Source organism: Haliotis rubra, unplaced genomic scaffold (assembly GCF_003918875.1).
Source record: "Haliotis rubra isolate DU_JTF1 unplaced genomic scaffold, ASM391887v1 Scf37, whole genome shotgun sequence".
Classification (NCBI taxonomy): Eukaryota; Metazoa; Mollusca; class Gastropoda; order Lepetellida; family Haliotidae; genus Haliotis; species Haliotis rubra.
In genome coordinates, this window is record NW_025767046.1 from 2,165,597 (window position 1) to 2,192,103 (window position 26,507).

A 26,507-nucleotide genomic window follows, 5' to 3' on the forward strand; every position below is an offset into this window, starting at 1 on the left:
GGACAAAAATGGATGGTTTCTTAATGTCATATGTGATTTTCAAAGGTATCCAGTTTTTCAATGGTACACTTGTCACAGGAGAACCCGCCACAACCCTTTCACTTGGATGTGGATGTGACAGGGTTACATAATGCTTCCCTTATTCTTCACCATACGGAATAATTTATAAATCCACAAGAGTCACTGCCCATTTCCACTCTTTACGTCCCCACCTGAGTTCACTGCGTGTAAAGTCAAAGCATATATCATGTAGCAAGGTTTATTTTTCCCTTGGTCAAGTCACACTCCACAACGATCAACCAGCCCTTCATCTGTCAGTAATCCCAGTTTTCACTCTCCTCAAATAAAGGCCAGAATTCCTGTCAATTGTTCATTCATTGCCCTCCATCTGGAGCTGTTCCACATCCCTGTTTCTAACCATCCAAAACCCTCCAAACCCCCTCCAAACCCCAACCCGGCTCCACTTCCAGCATTGATGTACCTACTCTAAGGGAACGGAGGCTGATTAATGAATGCCAGGATGTGCAGCCCTGATGTGAACATGGCAAATCATTTTCTCCATAAAACACAAGTGTCAAGCACATTGGACCGGTGTCTGTTATAGTCAACATTTCCAGTTTATCTAAGTTCACAAGCAGCACTTCCAGTGTATTTGGTCCCCCAGGAATTGTTAGTGGTCCTCCAGGAATTGTTAGTTTTATGTCTCTGACCAGTTGAATGTTGTGAAGAGAAAACCGTGTCCTGTTGGGTTCACAAGAAAGGACTACAGAAGTTTCTGTCTGAGAAGCAGGCGCTGTGGGATTATTTTTTGAGGCTTGAAAGTTTATATGTGTTTTCCGGACACTCTTGAGCCAGGGTTATGTTGCCTTGGGCAATGGTGGCTGAACTGTATAAGTAGAAGGTGTTTACTTACATTGGTCGACAAGCAGGATGGTGTTTCTATCTCTGTTTGTTGAACTAAGAAAATATTTTCTGTGTGTTCTTCTAAATGTTTTCTGATCACTTTAATTGGCAGCCTGATGGGGGAATGACTACAGTTGATTGTCATGATTATCTTTATGGTCAGTATTTGGTCATGATTATCATAGTGGTCAGTATTTGGTCATGATTATCATAGTGGTCAGAATTTGGTCATGACTGTATTAGTGGTCAGTATGTTAGATTGTCATGACTATCTTACGCGTCGCCGATATAACTAAATTTGCTGCTATATAACCACCGGTATACGTCCCCAATTCGTGGGTTCAGTGTTATCCCCTAGTATATGACTATTTTAGTGATCCATGACTATATTAGTGATCAGTATTTGGTCATGACTATATTAGTGATCATTATTTGGTCATGACTATATAGTTGTCAGTATTTGGTCATGTCCCAGTATGGTCATGATTATCATAGTGGTCAGTATTTGGGTTCAGTAGAATTTGGTCATGACTGTAGTTATCCCCTAAGTATTTGGTGCATGACTATTCGTGGGTTCAGTACAGTTATCCCCTAAGGATTTGGTCATGACTATTTTAGTGATCAGTATTTGGTCATGACTATATTAGTGATCAGTATTTGGTCATGACTATATTAGTTGTCAGTATTTGGTCATGACTATTTTAGTGATCATTATTTGGTCATGACTATATTAGTTGTCAGTATTTGGTCATGACTATATTAGTTGTCAGTATTTGGTCATGACTATATTAGTGATCAGTATGTTTGCTTGTCATTCTATGGGTTTTCATAACCTACATGGGTACAACATGTACATGTATAATGTTAATGCCAGGGAATAACCAGTCTCAATTATCCGAGGAAACAGATTCCACTGGTTGTAAAAGACAAAGAAGTCATGACAATTACATGAATGGATCACAGAAAAGCTATGATGACACCAGCCATTTCTGGAACCCAGAGCCATCATTTTGCTGAAGTATCATATAATGGGATAACTTGACACACTCACAAGAAAACTGATGTGTAACCTTCTCCCATTTGCTTGTTTTTATTCAATGGGCAAGTTGTCTTGAAAGAAAACCGATTCTTGTGTTCCCTCATTTTTCAAGTGTAGCAGTTGTAGACTATGTCCTTACCCTGTCAAACCATGGTTTCATCAAACCAAGAATGTGTCCATTAATGCTAGCCTGGTGTCGTGGCGACCTTACAGGGTAGCTGTTCAGGGAACACTGTGTGACATAGAGTATGTGGAGACATTCCAGACTGTCCTCAGAGGTTCCCTGCTCCATGTCTCTGTGTCTGCCATGGTTCCAGTGATCAGGAAGAACCTGTTTATCATGTCTTTGAACATCTTTGTTCTACAAATGAAACATTTGGTCCCAATTACCAACATCAGATGGCCTGTCATGTTTCAGAACATCAGAACCATTGGTAACTTGTCCTTTGGAGAAAGACACTGGTGTAAGTTCATAGTGTTAGCTTCAGACATAAATCACCCCAAATAAAGTTACAAATAAATATTATTTTAGTTCAGGAACCCTCTAAGAATGAGATGAGAAATGACAAAATGGGCATGGAATGTTAGTGATTGTTTTACAGAAAAATATATTGTGGGTTTGTGAGTTAGAGTGACATTGGAATGGAAGCTCAAGGTATCAAGGCGCCCAGGTGGAACAATGGCGTAAGACATTGCAATTTTGTACACAGTTGTTTAACTGATATAATAAATAAAATTTATCTTATTTAAAAATATATAAAAAAGTATTTATCTACAAAACAAATCAAATAGAGCCCAGAACAATTCTTAACTCCGAAGCTGAGTGTTCTAGAATTGGTAAATCATCTAGACTTGAGTAGGACTCCATTTTAATTTATTCTGTTAGGTCTGGGAGACACACTACAGAGTTGCAGCCAGCATCAGCTGGTGATGGGATGGAATCCTATGTTTTTTGTGTTAATACCCATGGTTTTAAGTAATGGGGTAAATGCAGAGAGGCCAACTCATACAATTTTATCATATTCGTTACGAAAAAACGACACAAAATACGTGACTACGATAGCAGTAAAAATGTACGAATTTAAAAAAAATACATTCAAAAATACATTATCAAATAGCATACGTACCATACACAATAAATTTCAACCACATTTTATTCAATATCAAGCTATATATGGATACTTACTACTGATTTAGGTGAGTACAATGTCAATAACACGGTCTTAGACAATATATTTACATATTTTATTTATATGAAAATTCTTTGGAAAAGTTCATTCTAATTTTGGCCAAAAAATACTAAATTTTGCATCAGTTTTTAGCCAAAATACTAATTGGGCTAAATTAGGGTTGGCATCTCAGTAAATGTCTCCTTACACATTTCTTACACCTTTCCTCCATCATTTTGCTGACATAACCAGATATAATGCAAACTGTTCAAAACAGCATTGAACACAACTTCACAGAAATACAGGAACCTTTAATACCAAAATGCATAAGAGGAAATTTGCTATTTATTTATATATATGTATCTTTATAAGAATTTGGTTCATAGAATTGAATATATCTGCAGCTGGTTAATCTATAGAAAGGTTATGAGTATAATTCCCACAACACCATCGGTGCCTTGGTTGTCCTGGTCAAGCAGGGTCAGTGTGTGTCAGTGAGGACAAGACGTCCAACTGAGACTCCAGGAGCGAGATACAGCAGGTGTATATAGCTCTCCATCTCCCCAGCAGGTGGGGAGTCTGTGTAAATATACATCCCTGCCCTCCCTCTGTCATCCTGGATACCCACACTACCTGGTATGAGAACAACGCTGGGAGAAGGAAGGGGAACCATCTTGTAGGATCACACTCGAAATATTGGGATCAACCTTTCATTGTTTTTGCTGAAAATCTACATTATTATTGCCTTGGTTTCCTGCTCACAGCTGCTGGACTACTGATGCAGTGATAATCCTGCTCACTCACTTTATTTATCTTGTGAACGCTTTGGTCAAGACAAGTTCTCTGTTTTTGTGATACTTTTTACATTATGACTGCAATCATGACTAATATTTTTCTATGTCCAAGTTAATAAGTTAAATTGTATATTTCACACTTACTGCAATCACTACCATATTTCACAAACATTTTGGGGGTTGAGAATTATTTTTCACATCATTCAGTAACGATCATCAGTCTGCAGGGAAATATTATGTAATATATTTAACACAAAAAAACATGATTGCAATCACTGGTCTCTTTGGGATATGGTTTTGGGGTTAAGAAATGTTTTTCACATCATTTAGTAATGATCATAAGTGGCGAGACTGGAATATTTCTGTTCATGAAATCCCAGGCCTGAATCTGTGAAAAGGATCAGGGGGAAACACTTGCAGCTTGTATCGCATACAATGGAGCATCTGTTCTCTCCTCTAATTTATGAAAGGGTTCTGCTTGAGAAGGTCTGAGGTTTGTACATACTCTTAGGTTTCAAGACTGTCACATTAGATCACACAATGTTATAAAAGCCTCTTGATGTTACGGAATACCTCTGAAGGAACATACACCCTATGGCTTTAATCATAGCCAGATTCCCAGCCATTACTTGGAAGGAGGTCTGGGAGTCATGATCTCCCCACAGTGGGGAGGCGGGGAAATTCCTGGGTGTCACACTTGCATGACCTCGTGTTGACACAGCCTCTGTGAACATGACCTGAAGCGTGACCTACCAGTGGTGGACATGGTTGATCTCTTGTAGTCCTAAGCAGGGGGCTTTACCATCACAGGAAGATTTCGCTGGAAGTAGATTGAGGAGAATCAAACATAACCCTTGCATCCTAGTGGCTGGAGTGAATATTTAGTGAATATTTAGTAATATTCTTGGTTCCCTGAAGAAGGGTCTGGCTATATCACAAAACATGTGACTCCCAATAGCTTGTGGTGAATCTCTAGCATGGATCCTTGGCCCCCATTAGCAAGGGTGAATCTGTGACTTGGATACCCCCAGTAGCAAAGGGTGAATCTCTAACAAGGACGCCCCAGTCCCAAATTGCGATGGGGAAATCTATAACATGGACCCTGGGCCCCCAGTAACAAGGGGTAAATCTCTAGCATAGACCCTTGGCCCCCAGTATTTAGGGGTGAATCTTTGGTGAAGGGGCCCTTTGATTAATACTAAGTCTCAGAAAACATACATTTTGATGGAAAGAAAGAACTCTATTTAATCTAGAAAGGAACCTCAATGAGGTGGGAGATTTCTGAACCTGAGGAGCTTCATTCAGGACTATTGCATTTAAATAGGATTGGGTGGAATGGGAAATAACATGGTTTAGAGACTATGAGACAAATTAGAGACAGATAGGTCCCTGATACTGGAGGTGAATTAATAGCAAAAAACCTTCTTGCTCCCAAGAAGCAGGGGCTGAATATATCACAGGAAATGGATGTTCCAAAGACATTGTTGGAATCTTCTTCCAGTGTTGACCTTTATTTGAAGACTCTGCTTGTCACATCCTGTCTGTGGACATGTTTGACAACTACAGTCCTCCACACAATGACAGTCGGGCTTGTCACTAAACCTGACACATGATTCCTCTCAACCAGATCCTGCTGCCAGGTCCCCATCTAAGGTGGCCAGCCCATGGATGTTTCAGGTTGGAATTGATCCCCAGAGACCTATGTTGATGTCAGTAGGAAGCGACTTGAAGGATGGGGCAGACAGACTTGGCAACTTTGCTGATGGTGTTGTACCCATAATCACACAGTTTTAATCATTGCTTATGATATCAATACTTGGTTACTTACAGTGCTGTGTACAACATTAGACCATAAACAAACATCCCAACAACTTGTACTTGAGGCGGATTGAGTGATTAGACTCAGTGATTTGGTGACTTGCAGGTCACTCCGACATATTGGTTGTTGCTTGTAATATCCATCACTGGTTTGTCTGGTCAAGACTTGCTTATGTACAAACTGGCATCAACAGCCCTAATATTGATGAGTGGGAAGTTAAACAACAAATGAATAAATGTACACATGCAATTGAGGTATTTGAGACATATTCTGAAATTCTATCCTCTGAGGTGCAAGTTTGAAGGAACTTATAGAAACTTCCAAGATAACTGTTATCAAAGACTCTTATATAAGAATCAGTTTTACTGGGGGAAAAACTCTCTCAGACAGATTTTCAAATGAAACAGCTTTGATGTAGCACAAGACAAGAGCATGGGCATTTTCATTTGGAAGAAACTGGGCATAGGGTTCAAACATCTTTCATGTCTTCAAAGACACGTCATGACATTTCAGATGAGGGTCGTGCACTCAAAAGATCTGCAAGCATATACCTTGGTTTATAAGAAACTACGCTTGCACTTGCATCAAGGTGTCATATTGCACAAATTTTTGCACATCAGTTTCACCTGCCCCTGCATCAGAGAAGCGGAAATGCAGCAGCATTCTGAAATATGTATATCATAAATACGTGCACTGCTCACTGAGATGAAAGAAATAATCGCATCTTTGACAGGAGCAAATGGTATTTACTTTATTACATTATATATATGGTAGGCATACTCATCATGTTTATTAAAGAGCAAAATATGAGGAAAACTTCAAAGAATTATCTTTTTTCCTTATCTATTTTGCATGAATGTTTTCTGTTTCAATTTTTACGTAATAGTTAAACATAAACTACTTAAGTGTCAAAAAAAAATAAGTGCCTCATTTCATTATGCTTAATGGCTCCTACATTATAGGGAAAAAAATAAAAATGTTTACTGCAGGATAGGAAATAACTTGCTACCAGATAGAGCTACTCAGAGTAATCCTAATGTCAGATTGCACTTGTCATGGAGACTGAAGTTAAATGGCAAAATATTTATGTGTTTATATTCCAGTCTGTTTTTGCATCATTATAGCTGCTAACCCCAGAATGTTGAGGTGGGGACTTTTATTTAAGGTTGTTGAGTCGACTTGAGGATTTAATCAGCCATAAAAACGACGTTTTTGCAGAAAATTGACCCCAATTTGCGCATATATCAAGCACATTGCTGTTACCCGAAACTGCACTTTCATTTACTGGATTTACTGTGTGACACCTTAAATCTGGATATGGTTGGAGCGATAAGGTGGTATTATTGCATACACAGAAGCTTTGCTATGTCAAAATTAATTTGTAATTCAGAGATGTGGTTTGCCATATGTGACAGCCAAATTTGATGTAAATCCCCAAGAGATGGCTGAGTAATGTTGGGTGGGGCTGTGATGATCCTGCAGATGGTTTGATGCTGTTTACAGTATGAAGTTTGTGTCGTATCATGTGTTTGTGTTGTGTCTCGGACACGTGGGGAAGCTGTCTGCTGCACCGTCAGGACTTATGGGATAGATATTAAACTGGTTTTGTGTACATACAAAGCTGCATGCTTCTGTAACGGATTTTAGCAGCTAATAGGATTTGCATCTTTACCAACATGTGCGAGTGTACATGTGTGTTTTGGAGACTGTTTGCCAGATCCTTGAAGGATTGCCCGTGTTACTGAGAGTCCATGCTTAGCTATCCTGGATTCATATTAGATTCACTGACTCACCTTCAGAAACATTATAGTACATGTCCTGATTCACCTCTTGAGTTTCAGGCTTAAACTAGTGAGTGGGTTTAGTTTTACACCACTTTTAACAATATTCCAGCAATATTATGGCAGTAGACACCACAAATGCGCTTCACACTTTGTACCCATGTGGGGAATGGAACCTAGGCCTTTCAGCATGACGAGCAAATGCTTTAACCACTAGGCTACCCCACCGCCCCTAAAACTAAGCCCAGTTAATATTACTATTTATTACCCACGTGGTCAATGTATGGGTAGTTGCATACTAATCTTGTACGTCACACGAGTGTCGTATCGCGTTGATCTGTGTCGTAACGACTTGACCTGAGATTCTAACGATTTGATTGGATGACCGATGACCTCTCAATTAGGTCACATTCTGACATAACTATTTTTTCATTCATAACAAACACGTGAATTCATTCATTCTACAACTTAAATGCATTGTGGGAATGTAAACATCGCGAATGTTGCCGTGTCGCTGTTTAATTGTGAGTCGAACTGAGACATTATAGCCGTCTAAAAACATAAACGCAATGTTTCCACCAGTGATGTTAGCGAATGAAGCAACTGCAAACCAAGAAACGGGTGCTACGGAGTAGTTTACTGTAGGAGGCTGTACGAGGGTGATGACAACTGACATGCATCGTGACGCCGGGTTACCAAGGCAGTGACGTCATTACAGTGTGACGCCATGCAAATATTGTACTACAGTACAAAACTCTTCCGCAACCTCTGTATGAAACCCGGTTTCGGTTTGAAACCAATTAACAAAAATACGCTATTTTGTCAATTTAATGCATGTAAGACGTGGGTAATAAATAAAATACCACACTTTCGGTCTCATTACATACGAATTATACGAAACTCGTGACCTTCCGATGTTATCTGACCTCGCTTTCGCTCGGTCAGATACCATAGGAAGGACACTCGTTTCGTATAATTCGTATGTAATGAGACCTTGTGTAGTAATCTCTATATATGCCATATTACACCAGTAATGCGGTGTGCATTGATTGGCTTATATTGATGCTAGTTTCTGTTTTTTTCATTACATAGTTCCTTGTAAACTAATTTCTGCCATGACTTCTTTGATTGGCATTCAAAAAGTTAAGGAGATGAAGAATGAGGACAATTTTATGGATATACAACTTCTTTATTAGGCGACGTTTTGACATAGATCCTAATGTCGTCACCACTTGCTTGACAACGACCATACAGAATAAAGAAGTTGTATTTCCAAAAACTGTCCTCATTCTTAATTTCTGACATCTTTTGGATTAAATGACGTTGAAAAATAATGGCTCATACATCAGTCAATAGAACTGATTCAGCAAAAGAAGGCTGCATCCATGCAAGGGGGTTGGTTGAGCGGTGGAAGTGGTTGGTCAACTCACATAACTATAAGGTTGATTCTTAACATCACATCAACTTGTCATTCCTAGTGTACACACTATTTTGCTCACTACATTATCATGAGCTATTTAAGACCCATCTGCAACATTGTTTAGAGTGTTGCTTGGAATCATAGATGGGATTCAACCCTCAAACAGTACTAGAATCTGTACTTTACTGTGAATGAGTTGAGTTTTACGCCGCACTCAACAATATTCCAGCTATATGGCGGCGGTCTGTAAATAATTGAGTCTGGACCAGACAATCCAGTGATCAACAGCATGAGCATCGACCTGGGCAACTGGGAACCGATGACATGTGTCAACCAAGCCAGCGATCCTGACCACCCGATCCCGTTTGTTGCCTTTTACGACAAGCATGGTTTACTGAAGGTTCATTCTAACCCGGACCTTCACGGGTATACTTTACTGAGAAAGTGTAATCCCAATATAACATATGTTGCATTTGACTACTTTCTAAAAGGCATTATGTTCTTAACATTTTACTTGATGTAACATAGGGCCTTCTACCATCTACTTAGTGTCTCTTTGGATGTCAAAGGGTATAGATGTTGGATTCACAGAAACAGTGAATTTGAAATAATTACATAAGACTCACTTCAGTTTCTGTTTTGATAAGAAATACAATCAACATTTGGACACTTCACTTCAGATATTAGGGAGATTTGTGAAAATAGGCCAAATTGATTCAGGTTAATAATGTTGATAAGATTGGAGTATTTTCATCTGAAGCAACTCTAGGTATTTTTCATCCTTGTAAATATACATTATATGTTTCACCTCTTTGGGAAGGATGTGTCTTTGAATGTGAAAAATGTCAATGGCTTAGCCCTATGTATTATAAATATTCCTTAAATAGACACTTACATCAGAGCTGGTAGTGAAGCAGATGGGATATTCAGAACCTGCAATGAAAACTTCAACATGCAGATGGCACCAGGCATGAGTTCATAAGATTTAATGTTTGTTTAAATTTCATGGTTTGTTGCATCTTGATAAAACACTTCCATGTAATGAACAATTAAGACGAACACATTTCAAGTTCAACATGCTTTTACATTAACAGACACTACCAAATGAAGCCTGGTTCAGTTTAATGGCTGTCACAGTTTTTATATTTCAGTAACTATATATCTGTAAACTTGTCATAAATCTCATGATTTGAGATTGCCCCCTGCTCTCCAGTTTCGCTGATATTGCTGTGAAAATACTGTGATATGTTTTCTAAAAACATATGACTCACCTATGAGTGCATTTTTGTACATAGACACACATCCCATCTGCAGTACCCCCAAAGTATATATTTACCCATGTTGTGAAGCATTAAGCCTGTGTGCACTCTGTAACTTGGATGACTCCTTGCTGTTACATTGAATGAATGATAAGAACTGGTCTGGATTATTTTGGGCCATTATCAATTAATTTTGCACTCAGTATGTGCTAAAAAAGAGGTTTAGCTGAGGCAAGGAGTACAGCCACTGTTGACTTTATTTCAGCAATTTATTTTTGCAATTCTTGGAGATACATTCTTTTTAAAAATGATACAGCTAAGGTATGGAAAGTTGTTTTAAGGAAACTTGTATCTGTTTCGGTGCTAGTTTCCAGACCACTTGTCTTAACAGCAGTGGCTGATAGCAATGAGAACAGAATGTTTGGATTTTTTAGGCATTGAAATTTTGTCATGAGGGCATTAGGTGGACATTTATTCAGATTAATTCAGACAACTACTTTTTGCTGATGACTTAACAGGTTGATGTCATATATATGATCTGACTTGTGGAAATGTTTCTTTCTTTTTTTCAAATTCTGAGGAAACAGAATTTTCATGCATGAGGAGATGCTTATTTTCGGACATTTTGACATTGAAACAATTAATTGTTGTTGCTTCAGAAAGGTAGTCATTGTATTTTCAGACAATTATAAAACAGGTTTTTGATGTGGTCGGTTTTGACAGTTTATCACTGCTGTTCTCATTGATTAGTGTTAAATTTGTTTACCATTATTGTGTTTTTCAGACAGTTAATCCTTGTTGTTTCAGAGCTAAGGGTGTCTGTGGTGTATACAATGGCACAATATGTGCCAAGACTTTGGCTGGGCGCCGGGTGTTCTACAACAGCTCCCTGAGCGATCCACGGAATGACCCTGAGGCCATTGTCCGGGCTCTTTGGAAAGAAATGTTGGACACTGGATTGTTTGACCAGTACTGCCAGGAACCAGCGGAGAAACTCATGTGTCACTATGCCTTCATGGATTGTGAGGAGAAGAATGGACAGGTCATATACAAGCCAATCTGCAGGTGAGTTGTGTCATTTGCCCTTCTGGGATCATTGGACCTTTGAGCTTGTTAGGGGCTGTGGGTCGCCTAGTGGTTAAAGCATTTGCTCATCATGCCATGTCATCTCATGCCATGATATTGCTGGTCCTACCCTGTCCTACCCTACCCTACCCTACCCTACCCTACCCTACCCTACCCTGCCCTGCCCTGCCCTCCTACCCCTACCCTACCCTACCCTACCCTGCCCCTACTACCCTGCCCTACCCTACCCTACCCTACCCTACCCTACCCTACCCTACCCTACAACCATGCATGAGGAAGCTTAGTGGTAATTCTAGGACAGATTAGTACCCATGTGCTTCATGCCTTTCATAGGGATTAATGGGTACAACAAGGACTGGTCAGCTCGGAGTCAGTATAATGTGTCTGAGTGGGGTATTCATGCTTCACTGCGGCATGGTATCTCAGTGGGCTAGCACTATAAAACCAGCTTCAGTCTGGGCTAGTACAAGCAGCCACACATACACACGCATGCACGTCGTCATATGAGCGAAATATTCTCAAGCACGACATTAAACCCAATTTCACCTCACCTCACCTCATAGGTTAACTATAGATCATCTGCATGGGTGATTTCGTTGATTGGGTCTCGACACGCATCCAGAGAGATTGTGGTCATTCTATCAACCACAACGACCTGGAGTGTCTGGTCCAGGTTCAACATTATCAACCAATGATTTGCTTTCTTAGTGCTTCGTTACATTTTCTGTCACCCACTCCCAACTGACTCATTCATAAATAATCAGAGACACTACTTATCTTGGAAAAACTTCTTGTCTCTGAATTTGAACATATGTTACAGGAAAAACAGTTCAAATTTCATAAAAAATATAAAAGAAGAAAGTTTCTTCATTTTGTATGATGTAATCTAGAATTGCCATATTTTGAAGACTTTGCACAAGCTGTATTTGGTATATTTGTTTCAGGGTTTGTATGGCAGACAATGCTAATCTCAATCCAACCGTTCATCCTCCCTGTCAGTTTTAGAAATCTGACTGAAACATTTTAACTCATAACATTTGGAAACATGACTGAAACCTTCACCTCAACAGCATGAAGCCATGTGACTAAATTTTCTTTAAAAAAAATTAAAATTTAACTTTAATTTTTACCCATGACCTGTGAAAGTGAAGATTAAATGTTTCATGTGGTAGTTCAAGAGACAACCAATGACATAGTGAACACCCAGGGTAGAGAACACTGGAGGCATTGAGTGCTATAATAATGCTTGAATTATGTATACTATTATCTATCAAACATGTTCCAACTTTCCAGTCAGCAAGACAGAAGATCTTTTCTCCAAAATATCCATTTCCTTGTACAAATTATCTTGATATACATGAGAGGACAATTATCTTCTGTCACTGTATCAGTGAAACCTAAATATATGTAATTTGAGAAAACGCAATCCTTGATTTTTTTCTGCCATTGGACAAATTCTAACCCTGGTTACGACCTTTGGCAACAAATTACAGTTTATAATTTTAAGTTATCACATGCTGGAGACTTATGGTCCGTCAGTTATCCTTATCGTGAACCCGAGATCAGAAACTGTCACTTGGGAACATCGCCTCAACATGAACACATTTGTTATACACATTCGCTGTAACGGTGTGACAGGAACAGATCGTTTTGATGAAGACGTGTTTATTCAGTGTTAGGTCTATTTAGATTTGAGGGTAAATATTTCCAGACTAAGCTAGTTGTTATATGCTCCAAGTTCATTTTTACTCAGGCGATTTGATGATGATGAATATTTTGTGATTGTGGTTTTGGTTTGCGAAAGTTTGTAGGAATTATATAAACAAGAAGAAAGAGAAGTGCACTCAGCGACCCAAAGCTGGAGCAACAATAAACAGACAAGGAGGACCTTGGGGAAACAAGAATGACTTCCATGATGTGTGGGGACCCGAGTTTTGTAAATTGGCTCTTTATACATTTCCAGATTTGTGTTTGTGGATTCATTTGTAAGCTGTTTTGAGGGTAAAATCCTGTTTTGATTTAACTTTAATGAAAAACATGCCCTGTGAATAATACTGCTTGGTTGATGTGCTGGGAACATGGGAAAACGTGGGAAAATATTTTCTGACTCTTGCATGTTCCTTAATTGTTATTACAATATGGTATGGTAAAGGATTTGATATGGAAGTAGAAAAACATTTCAGAATCAGAATACTGTGGGTTTCTTTAGTTGATAAAGCACTTGATAAAGAATTGTCATTCAAAAAGTATATATTCTACAGATTGAAACTATTTTACAAGATAATCTCTCTTCATATTCATGGGGGTCTCTGAAACCTTTTTTGTGCCATATTTTGAATGATTTTTTTTTCAAAGATATTAATTTAGGACCTTAGGCATAATGTGCTTTTTTAAGTTGTTGCCAAGTTACCTACCACATCACACTGGTTTCTCATTTTCCTGAACAACATATTGACTTTGGAAATAAAGTACTCGACTTGAAAATGGATAAGAACGAAAAGGTTCCGTTACAGAATTAATAGAACATAAATATGAAAACAAATATGTTTCCCTGACACATCCGGCTGGTAATTAGCCTGTCAATAAATCAACAACAGGTGGCTCCAGACCAGAGACTTATCTCTCAGGGTGTTGTGGCAGGGAATGCCTGGAAGATAAATATGGTGGGATATATAAGGATTCTTTATTAACACTGATAAAAAATTTCTTAGTGGTGGATGAATATAAGTTCAGAATGTAAGCAGTTTTTGAGACTAAGACAAGTTCCAGTTTCATGTGCATGACCCATATGTACGGATTTCCGTTAGATTAAGTGTACTGGTGTTAGGAATAACAGCTTGCCTGTCATCCAGTGGCTGGCAATATTTCAGGTGGACCAGTCACATCAATGGAGGCAATATTCCTGTGAATGCAAGATGGCCATTTAATACATTTTGCTCAAAGCCATGATTTTTAAGTTAGAAATTTGTCAGTGAAGAAGATTTTTACTGAAAATTGTACCTTCTTTGAGGTTTAATGAGGTTTTATCAACTCCACATAATTGTGAATGCTGAAATATTTTAACCCATAGGTATTTCAAATTCACTTGTTCTGTTGCTCGTAGTCTTTATGGCCAGTTATGTATCTGAGATACCGGTATACACGACATTCCATCACAGCTGTCAAAGACAAGGACAACAAGGCCATGCTTGTATATTTTGGTTGACTTTCCGGAGCCAAAAGACACAGAAAATTCATTATCCATGTAAAATATTTTAATTTCATTGGTCAATGACGCTTTAACAAGTTTCCGTGTCACACCTCCCAAGAGGGTGACAACTGGAAAAAATATTACAGATTGTACAGATTTATTTTAGTGACCTTCACTGCTTTGTTTAAGTTATTTTATACATTTAGTGGTTTGCACACTCAAATTAAACATAATTAACCATTTTTATAGCAGTTTTGAGCTTGTCAGAGTTTGTTTCACTGATTTTAAAAATCCAGTAAAGAGGCAGACGCCATTTTGTTTACATGTCATGTAGTCGGTCACAATCTTTAACATAAAATAAAATGATGTTTCTCTATGGCCATCTGAAAGTAAATATGGTAAATGTAGATGTATATTGTGTTACAGCAGTCCTGCCCATTGACTAGGGGAAAATGTATTTTGTGGATCCAGCTCTTTAAATTTTACAGAGGAGAGAAATGTCTTGTGCAATAAAATGAGTTGGTTTAAAGTTACCGTGGAAACACAAGGAATCCTCCATTTTCACTCTAAATTAAGAATTAAAAAAGACTACTTTTTTAAAAAGTTTGAATCTGTTTTGCTTTAAAAAAGTACTGTTATCAGTCCTTGGCGATAAGGTATCGCCATAGACAGTTGCAAAACAAAGCACCCAAAAATGGTTTTGACACTAATGTGAAGTCCCTAGAAAACAACCTTACATATGGCAGCCATCTTGCAATCTCAGAAATTGTTGAAAACATGCCAGTTTTCTTGTGAAAAACTTTTCAAAACACGTTGTATTGGTTGTAGTTTCTGAAGTGACTTTTTTCTTTTGTTACTAATGTAATGCTAGGTTGACCTTTGATCGGTGCACCATTTAATTTTCTTGACATTTTGAATTTGTTGTTGACAAGTCCTGAGGCAAGGTGGTGTCAGAAGTTTCTAACCTGAAGGTCCAATCGTTGACATTATATACCATAAAATGTTGCTTTCATTATCAAATACAAGCAGATTAGGGGGGGCACTTTGCCCTGAAACCTTATAGCCCATTGTTTGATTACAAACAGTGATGAAATAAACATTTGGTTTTAGTCACCTTTCAACTGGTGGGAAAATGAAAAATGTACAGACTGTTTGGGTTTAGTACCATCGTTTACTCAAATATCTGATTGAGATTCAGTCTATTGTTGGAAATTGAGAAATTTGAAATTAAGTTTCCTGATGGTTTTGTTTGTTTTTTTGTTTGGAACAGAAATTTTAAAAATAATTTTCTTGTTTGAAATTAGGTTCCTGCAATAATGAATGAAAATATATTTATATTTATAAACATTTTGATGAATTCACATTTTTAATTCTTTTGCATAAAGGTACAGTTTATGTAGTAAACATGATTGCAATTAGAACCTGACACCTTTTCAGTTTAGTTGTCTTGAAAAAAAGTCAAAACTCTACACGTCGCTCCTGTTCATTTCCAGAGAAAAAAAATGTCAAGTGTATTCTCAAGGCGAAAAAAATAGGGTAAAAAAACAGTGATGTGTGTGAATGTGAATTTAAACCGGACATGTTTTTTCTCCTGGTGGTTTTTTATTTTCAGTTCTGTGAAACTTTACGCTGTAGAGGGGCACCCTGCAAGCTTGTAAAAAGTTCTTTCTACAATCATTCTGAGCTGAAAAACATGGCCTCGAGACATTTTTATGTGTTGAAGTAGTTGTGTGGTGCTGTTGTGTTATGTTATATGGCAGTAGTAGTTCCTTCCATGGGAAGGTTTCACGATATATATTGTATTGTTTGGCAAAGATATTGTGATTTGATAATTGGAAATTATGATGCTTATCACCCTTGACGTTTAAAAATATTATTTGGAGATTAATTAAACAATTAAAGGTTTCTTCTTTTACAAAAAAGGTGCATGCTTGAATCCTAACAACTCTACTGAGTTGCATCCCTTGGTTGTCCCAGGATGCTCCAACATTGGGTTTCAAATTTCAGATTAACCCTGACTAGTATGCTTCATTGTAAGGATATTATCAGTGCTTATGTGTTTCACTGTAATGATAATCATCTATGTCCTTTATAAATTTTTGGGTTTCCACCTATTTCAAGTTAATTCAGTACAGTAATATATCTGACTTAAAAAACTACCATTGTCAACAATTGAGTAAGTCGATTGTCATGCTTACTAATGTTTCACGGAAATAAACTAATCAGATTTTGTAAAGAAAATAATGGAAATCAATTTCTGTAATGAAGACTTTAAACTCAGTTGTTAAGCCCTAAATATTAATGGAACCTATTTGTCACACTGAATGTAGCCATAACATTATTATGTTCAGACTAACAAATAAATTAAATGTGGTTGTGCCCTTTAGTAAAATATTATGATTATTATATTAATAGAGCAAGGATCAAGGTTAACTCAACACTGATGATGATTGTCATACTTATGGCAAACAGCAGTTCTTGATACAAGAAAAAACAAAACGGGAATGTATGCCAGCAATGTTATGAGTGATAGGTGTGTCCATTGCAAGCCTGCTGTGACAGGTCATCATGTACATTTCACCATCAGCCTGATTACCCTCTGCAGTGATGTGGTATTTTGTTAAAGGTCACCAGGGATGTAGCAGCATAGCGTCAGCCGCTATGTCAGCGTAACCTTGGCTATGGTTATGCTCTGTTGATCTTCATGAAGGAACTTTGTCAAAATGGAAGCGGTTGAGTCATGCTACCATGGTTACTACAGTTGTCATGTCCGTAAAATTTGGAATCTTAATATTTTGGTTACTGTCATTTTCTGGGCTTAATGAAAGTATGTCTAAAAATATTTGAATATTTTCTGACTAGTTTCAAAGAGTAATTATTCCAGCTATTGAATCATAGTTGTGAGGCAACCATTACCATTTGACAATCTCCTTGGGGCTTCCATGAAAAATAGTTTCCATGGCTTGTCCATCTTCAAACATAAAATTTGTTGAAAATGTTTTGGCAAATAATTTTTTTGAGTATCAATTCCATGCGAACTACATCTGACAGAATCCCTGCTGTCATGTTGGTCCATGTTGCGTAGGTGGTGGTAACACAATATGTTAAGTAACAGAACAACATCGGTACTGGTGTTATTCTGATTATTTGGGCTTGTCACCAGACGGGGATTGTTGGAATGCTGAAAAGTAAAAAAAATCCATCCCAACACTCAGATTACAACGACAAGCAATGTTTCAAAACAGCTAGGGTGGTGAAGTTTCCGACTAGCAGGTGTCTTTCTGTAATCTGGAATCTTGAATCTACAAATGATCTTTTAAATCTTTGGCCCACAATTAGGCTACATGACATTAGCACTGGGAGACTGGTTTTTAGAAATGTAATTGTTAGTTGTAGTTTCTTGATGGTGGATATGTTGCACTTGTCTAAAATCACTGCTTGAAAAGCATATTCACTCTTAAAATAATTCAGGCCAATATAATAAAAATATATAGTGGACTTCATTGACTGTTTAACATCTTCCAAAGAATCAGTATCATATATTCAACCATTTCTCCTGATAGGCCAGCCATTAAATAAAATGAGGATTGCCTATTAAACAAAATATCCTTAAGATAAGATAAGATATTTATTGTGCAGATATTTTCAGACTGACTGACTGAGTTTGGTTTTACGCCGTTTTTAGCAATATTCCAGCAACATCACGGCGGGGGACACCAGAAATGGGCTTCACACAATGTACCCATGTGGGGATTCGAACCCGGGTCTTCGACGTGACAAGATATTTTCAGAAGCATAGACAGTATTCTATGAGTGAGTGAGTTTAGTTTTATGCCGCTTTTAGCAATATTCCAGCAATATTACGGCGGAGGACACCAGAAATGGGCTTCACACATTGTGCCCATGTGGGGAATCGAACCCCGGGTCTTCGGCGTGATGAGTGAACGCTTTAACCACTAGGCTACCCCACCGGCCCGATATTCTATGAACTACATAAACAAGATATATTTTGTTAACACAAATGTGTATAATAATGGCCTAAAACAATCTAGAGATCTTCTATATTTGTTGTACATATGGTAGCATATTATTTCTATACTATTTTGTTCATTATTTCTAAACAAGAGGTTAAATTTTTCTGTGGTAGTAAGACTTTGGAAGTTACTAATTTGAGGGGAAAGAGAGTTAAATAAGAACTGTCTTACATCTAAATATTTACTACAGGACATGAAATAGAGTGCTTCATCCTCAAGCACTGAGCATTGATCACAGAGATGGTCCTTCAAAGGTGTAGGTGGTCTTGTTCTACCCATTTTTTTATATTATAGTATATGTAGTCTAAGTCTTGAGAATTGGTAAGTGGTTGTCTTCAGACAGGACACTGACCCAGATGGGCCATGCAAGAATTACAGAAATGTCAGCAATTTGTCCCCAAATTTGAGCAGTTATCAGCAACAGAGTCTGGTTTGAGATGTGAGGGAGATGTGGATTATGGTCCAAGCCAGGAAACTATAAACATGTCTTAACTGGTTTGCTCTTTATGACTTCATTTTTAGATCAAATTTCAGTTTCCCTGAATAAAGTTTAAGGATGTATAAACCTGTTATTCATTATTTGTGGGAAGCAAAATCTATTAAAATGTCACTAAAGGCCCGCATGTCATCATGATGCAATTAAATTCAAATTTTTTCCCATAAAATTAAAATGTGGAAGAGGGTTTTTTTGGTAAAGGAATTGGCATTTTGAAATATTTAGTTTGTTCCAAGATTGCAACTAATAACAAAGATAATTATTATTCATTAAGGTGTCTGTAAATTGGCCTTAAAGTTTAGGATTCACCAAAGTTCATGATCTCAAAGAATGAATTTGTTGTGTTTTCAAACTGTGTGAACCTTACATGAACAACATACCTATTTTGCTGCATTCTTTCTAAATGGCTGATCCTCCACATTGGTAAGATGAAGTGTACGTTGACAAACACGAATGACAGGTTGAGTTCAAGCTTCTTTAGTTACAAGACAAACAAATACACAAGACATGAATGAGGTGAGCAAAGTTCCTGCTCAACCCCAGGCCGTTTCTTACGAGCGGCATGATCCTGCTCGAAGACGTTCTTATACAGTAGGAATACCGGACTCCTGACAATATAGATGTGAGCATATATACAGTTATAGACAACAATAGCACTGCCTTGAACCAGTACCGCCTCCGTGGTGTAGTGGTTAGAGCGTCCGCCCGGAGAGCAGAAGGTCGCGGGTTCGATCCCCGACCGCGTCATACCAGAAGACGTTAAAATATGGTACTTGTTGGTCCCTGCCTGGCGCTCGGTATTAATGGATACAACAAGGACTGGTCGGCTCAGAGTCAGTATAATGTGTCTGAGTGGGGTATTCATGCTTCACTGCGGCATGGTATCTCAGTGGGCTAGCACTATAAAACCAGCTTAAGTCTAGACTAGTGCAAGCAGTCGCACATACACATACACACGCATGCACATTGTCATATGAGCAAAATATTCTCAAGCACGACGTTAAACCCAATTTCACCTCACCTCCTTGAACCAGTTGGAGTAATGGTGGACAAGGCCAAGGGGGGTGACCAGTTAAGCCACTAAATGTCTTATACAGTATTTAATTAAAGTGAATGAGTGGTACAGGGTGGCTGACAAGACAACGTACACTGCGGTAATGATAAGGATTAAGAATGCAGATTAATGTCATTTAAATAATTACAATATAGGTAAAAGTCTCACATGGCTTGGCTACATAGTTTGTGGTTTTTAGAAATATTTGGATGATGGCTGTCCTCTGCTGTGCTATGACACTACTATTTGCTGACAACTAGTTATGTCTCCATACTACCCTCCTGCAACTACTGTTCATTGTTTCTCCATATAGAACAAGTCTGAAACAGCAATTGACATGTCTTATCTGAGCTTCTGAATTTATCTGATAAGTCAGTGGGTTTGTTTTTTCCTTGAAATGGAAGCTTATCTATTTATTGGGAAAGATTCTGTTTCTGGTCTATGTCAACAGAAGAGCGTCAGATCCCGCCTTCACAACAAGCACTGTCAAAACAACATGGGAAGATAGTCCCTGGTTCTCTTCCATACTCTTACAAGACACAGTGACAGTGTTTGTTTGTCCTGGTGTTTGGGAGCACATGTAATTCATGATAAGAAAATTTGAAGTTTCAATTTTGGTAGGAAAGTATCATTAGGAAGTGGTTATATTTTTCAGTTCAAAATATGTTAGTCAATGATTGATCAGGTTCCATCTGATTCTGAACTTAGGTCATGACCTTTGGGATTCTAAATTAGAACTTGTCCCCATCTTAATTAATTAAGGGGGTTTGGTTGCATCTTTAAACTTTTCCTCTTGCTTTCTATATTTTTAGGAAAACATAATTTATAGCTGAACATGTGTAGTGGTCTTCTGATTCAGTTCAATATACTGAGATCTGGCTCATATAGCTGTGATTTTGAACATTGGTCTTTTAGTACTTTCGACCAGTTATTTTGAAGGCTGATTAGTAGGGTTGGTTATTGATAAAATTTTCGTATTGTGATATGTGTCGGCATATTGCAATATATTCTGAAAGTGTAACACATGGTTTAAGGTAATGAAATAATTGTTTCCTTTCTTTTGAAACAATGCCACTGGCCACTGTCAGGACTCAGATGTGATTAATTGAAAATGTTTCCAAATTAAAGATTCAAGCATCTGCAGCGGCATCCGCCATTTTGGTTTGTTTATCAATACAAAGAGTGCCGATACCAATCTTTTTGTTTTATTTATATGGTTTAAAAGTCATGCAAATGCAATTATATGACCAATAAACATTCTCAAAACTATTAATGTATAATAATATAAATGAAATACAAAGGTTATTAGTATTTTTACTACATCACGAAAATTACCGATCGTATCAGGTGAACCAGTTCGCGACAAGCGTACCGCAATATATCGTATTGTGAAGTTTGAATTGCAATATTCCAATTAACCGGTATTATCGCCCATCCTTACTGATTAGTCTAACTTTCCAACATTTGTAGGTAGCTGATTTTATCTATTTTATCACCAGAAAATATGTGTTTGTTGATATGAATCAATTATCCCTGACAACTTAATGAATGTCAATCCTTGACAGTGTCAACTGATGAATATCTTGGTTCAGGCTCCCATCAAGAAGAAATTTTGATGAAAATATGAATGAATTACAACTATACAACCTACAATATTGCATCATCATCATCATCATCATCATCATCATCTCTTTACAATTATCATAATCCCCATCCACTTCCTTCTTCTCCCTCATCAGCCCCCTGACCTAATGTTCACATATTCCATAGAAAGCTGAAGCCAATATAACATCAAGTGGCACATTTCACTGATTTGAACTCTTATATGTGTTCCAGGGAAAGTTGTCTGGCTGTGAAGGACCTGTTCTGCTACCAGCAATGGACAACCATCGATGAGAACAAGAAGAAAGACATCTTCTTCAAAGAGCGAGCATACTTCCGCCTCCCGGACTGTAACCTGCTGCCAAGCAAGTTTGAGGGCAGCTGCACCAAGGCTGATCTGTTTGTGAGAGAACCTCAAGACGTCACAAGTAAGTTTCCCAGTCCAAGCTGATTCTCAATGTAATGCAACATTAGACGGTAGTTCTTTGACATGCCCACTGCCTCTTGGCTTAGTGGGTAGCTTCTGGCTGGATAGCTTAATGTTGGTGGTTTAATTCTGTGCTGCTTCATACCGAAAGATGTAAAAGGATGAGTGAGCGAGTTTGGTTTTGCTCTGCTTTTAGCAAAATTCCAGCAATATCATGACAGATGACACCAGAAATGAGCTTCACACATTGTACCCATGTGTGGAATCAAACCCGGGTTTTCGGCATGACGAGTGAATGCTTTAACCACTAGGCTACCCCGATCCTGTTAAAGGATGGTACTTGTTGTTACCCTGCATGGCTTTCTGTATTTAGAGGATGGGAGAGGATTGCCAGGAGTGTGTATACTTTGTGTGAGTCAGGTATCCATCGTAAGCTGCAGCATGGTATCTTTGTACAATCACACACACACACAGTAATCTTAACTCTCAACATATACTGAACCTCGTCCTGGACCGATATTCTGGAACACCACGGGGCCAACTCTCTGATTTAGACCGATTGCACCCCACACCATGATGCTTGGACCACCCCACAAGTCTGTTTCAACAATTACACTCATTGGAAAACTGTACCCCACGCCCTTGCCATATTCTCACTCTGCCATCGGCTGTCGAAACGCAATTTCGGCTTTCACCAGAAAAGGCACAGTTTTCCATTGTTGATAATGCCAACTTCGATGCTGTGTTGCCCACTGGTTTGGGCGGTGAGGACAGGACCACGATATGGTCTGTGACAGGAGAGGTTTCTTCCCCACAAACTTCGACACACTGTATTGGCACTAAAAGGTCTGTTGTGAGTCCCAGTGGTCTGGCGTTTTCGTCCCTCTGGTGAAGCGATCCTGTAGATGGTTCGCACAATCTGTTGGTCTTGACGTTATGATGTTACTGAAGGTCGTCCAGTGCGTGGATGATCTTGGATGTTGTTAGGGGCCTGATACTGCTCCTGCAGTTGGTAGATTGTTCTAACATGAACATTAAAATGATTGGCTACCCTCCGTGCAGTCTGGCACAATTGCAATCGTCCAAGGCTTGGTTCCTCTGATCTCTCGTAAGTTGTGGCATGGCGACTGGGTCAAAACAAAAATGATCTCAGGCAAGTTTGGGACTCTCTTCCATTGGTAGGTTTTACCACGCCTGCATTTTTAGGTGCGTTTGGTCGATATGCTTTTCATCATAATAAAAACACCACCTTGAAAGAACAAAATTTTGCATTTGGTTTTGAAATGTTATGTTTCTTTTGTGATTCAGTATACTTCAAAGTCCCATTTCACCCAACTGTTACGTTTTGCACTTACCACCTGCTCATTATCACCTGGTAGAAGTTGATAAACTCTGGCATGGCGGAGTAGTTATTATGCCCTTGATGTGGAAGACCTAGCCTAATATGAGCTGCCATTACTGCTTAGGAAGCTGTGACTTGGAATACCTGATTACTTCACCCCTTGGCCAACCAGGCTTCAACTGGTTCATACTGGTTCAAACTTTGTATTCAGTGTGTAAAATGTGGAAGACACTCATAAACTAGCATACTCCATCCAGCAACATTTGTGGAGCACTTTTCATGGAGTAGATATACTCATCCCCTCTTCACAAACCTGTCGAGCATTAATCACAATTGTAGCTTACGGCAAACCAATGTTCACCAATACTGCAGAAACAGAGTACTCCCAAACAATGAACTGAGTGGGTGGGCCCAATGTCAGACTATCTTGGTGGACCAGATGCCAGAGTGGGGGTAAGGTTACAGGGTTATATCATCGGGTGTGGCCTTGGCTAGGGTCAGGTCTGGAGATCTGGCTTTGGTCAGATTTCAGGTGGAACGCAACGGAGGCATTCTGATTTTGTGTGGAATTTTTTGGGGTTGCAGTTGGCCATGATGAAGTCATCATGGAGGTTGTATCGTCAGATTCTGTCTTTAGTTGGTCCTGGATATTATTGTCAACACATGGAGGTTTATGTGGGCGGTGGGTCAGAGGTTTTCTTTCCCATCCACCCACATCATTCTTGACCCCACCCACAAAGTTGTCCATCTAACCAAGGTCTGTACAGTGTGAATGTTGATAAAAGTTTCCATTTCAGTACTATAATTCAAAACATTTCAGACTCCTTTTTATTGGTTATTTTTATTGGTTTTATTCAGAGTTAAGCTTACTTTTTAAAGGATATTTTTTATTGTATAATACTTAGCATTAATTATCCCCCGCAACTCGTTTTGGGGGGGTATTAAAATGGACTCCGTCCATCCATCCGTCCGTCCTTCTGTGCACATTTGTCTTTTCCGGAGCAGAACTCTAAAACCGTTCACTATTTCTTCACCAAACTTGGTACATAGATCTGGTGGTGTACTGGCTCCTTTTTGGTAGTTTTGGAATTCTGAATACAATATTTTGGGCATTTCCATGGCAACAAGTTTGACATAGACTGAAATTGGTGATAGTGCTCCCTTCTGGAGCAGAACTTTAAAAACCTTTCAATACTCTCCTTCCACTTTTCTATATACACACCTAAATATCTGACATAATCATAACTCATAGACATAATCACGAAGAGTATTTTGCCATTGCGGGGGATATTGATGACTTTGTTTTCTTGTTATATTTGTAATCGGGCCCTAAAATTAAGATCTGCATGCTCTCACTCAGTAACAATTGTAATCTAAGTCACAAACCTGAGATCCTGGATCCCACTTGTTCCCTGTGGAATACATTCTCTCATGGGTCAAAGAATTGCATCCTGGTGACTTTTAGCCCACATCTAATTGACCTGCCATGATATGAGTTAAAACATGTTCAATGAAGCATTTAACACACACACTAACACACTCACTCGCTAAAGTGTTGGCTCGTCAAGCCGAAGGCCCAGGTTCGATTCCCCACGTGGGTACAATGTGTGAAACCCTTTCTTGTGTCCCCTGCCGTGATATTGCTGGAATATTGTTAATTGTGGCATCAAACCACTCACTCACCCACTCCTGAAGACTCTGGTTTCTGGCACCTTCACACATAACCACAAGAGTGACCTGAGCATGTCAGCCTTGACCTATGTCAACATCTTGGTCCAGCATTAACAATAGCCGAGAGGGAATGGTACTAGGTGTCTTCATGTCACACATGGAACCAATTGGTCCTCAAACCAGAAACAGACCAATTATATTGTGTTGGCAAGAGAAGGTAGAATTTGTATGGTATTTATGGGGTAACAATTGTCTTGTGCTGAACACACATGCCCACAATCATCATCAACAGTTGTGCCCTAAAAGCGCTTTCTGCAAGTTGGCCAAAAGTTAGCAAAATTATCTTAGTGCTTGTGACTCTTGTGATAGACTTGCAAGTATTTTGAATCTTATAGTTTTGCAATAGCTGCAGCCTGAGATTGCTGAAGTTTGTCCTGGGTTCAACAAAATAGTCTTAACACTATGACTTTTGTATGTACATGAGAAAGTTTGGATCATGTGGAACAGGGCTCTGGACATTCAGTGAGGGAATATGTAACAGAAGGAGTGAGGCACCCATACCAATGAATGTGGTTTGCAGAAGTATTTCGAATACAGAGGCTGATGAATAGTGTCTAATTGTTCCATCAGTGGTTCAGCTCAACAGTACCATGTAGTAAGTAGTAGAAGATACAATGTCAGCCCAGAAAGTGGTTCAGCCCTGAGAAGTCATACAAAATGGTGTTACAAGGTTGTATTGTTGGTTTACCTGCCTGTCTTTTGGGGGGAGAATTCGGGAAAAGTTGGCTTGGAGTCGGTAAATTGTGTCTGAATGTGGTATCCACTAGGGCTGTGCAATATAACCGGTTTACCGGTATTTACCGGTTCAGACATGAAAACGATACGTATTGCGATACGCTGATTGAAAACCGGTATTTTGACTTGCATTCAGAAAACTTTGTAACACTCGGAAAGCTTCGGATATTTCCTTTTTTCATTTGTGCCAATATCATTCACATTTTTATTCTTAATCATGAATAAAAGTTGTTATCAAGCATAGTGGTTTTGCTATGTATTTGCTCTATAAATCAAGCATTACCTCGATTATAAGTAGTTTTTTGTGCAAAAATACTTCACGCAATATATTACAATACATATCGCAATACATGTTTTCGCATCGCAATATGAAAATTCAATGCAATACCCACCCCTAGTATCCACTATAATTGCAACATGGCCTTTCAGTGAGATAGCACGTCTGCCATTAGGAATGCAGACGTTAAACCCATTTCACATCACCTCATCATGCTGAAGCCTAAATTTCTGATATTTGAACAAGCACACACACACACACACACTCAGCCATAAAACACTGATGCTCATGCACATATACATACACAATGGAGCTGTAATGATATTGAATGTGATATTAAGCTAAGCTT

At 38.6% G+C, this 26,507-nt stretch overlaps 1 protein-coding gene across 1 annotated transcript in view; it reads left to right on the top strand.

The window, feature by feature from the left end:
* Positions 1 to 26,507, top strand: part of LOC124285913 (tyrosine-protein kinase transmembrane receptor Ror2-like) — a 110,341-nt gene that overhangs the window by 78,633 nt on the left and 5,201 nt on the right. Inside the window, exons 6-7 of the mRNA XM_046722193.1 lie at positions 10,992 to 11,249; positions 21,881 to 22,074. Of these exons, the coding sequence (XP_046578149.1) occupies positions 10,992 to 11,249; positions 21,881 to 22,074 (452 nt within the window). The remainder of the gene's footprint in view (positions 1 to 10,991; positions 11,250 to 21,880; positions 22,075 to 26,507) is intronic.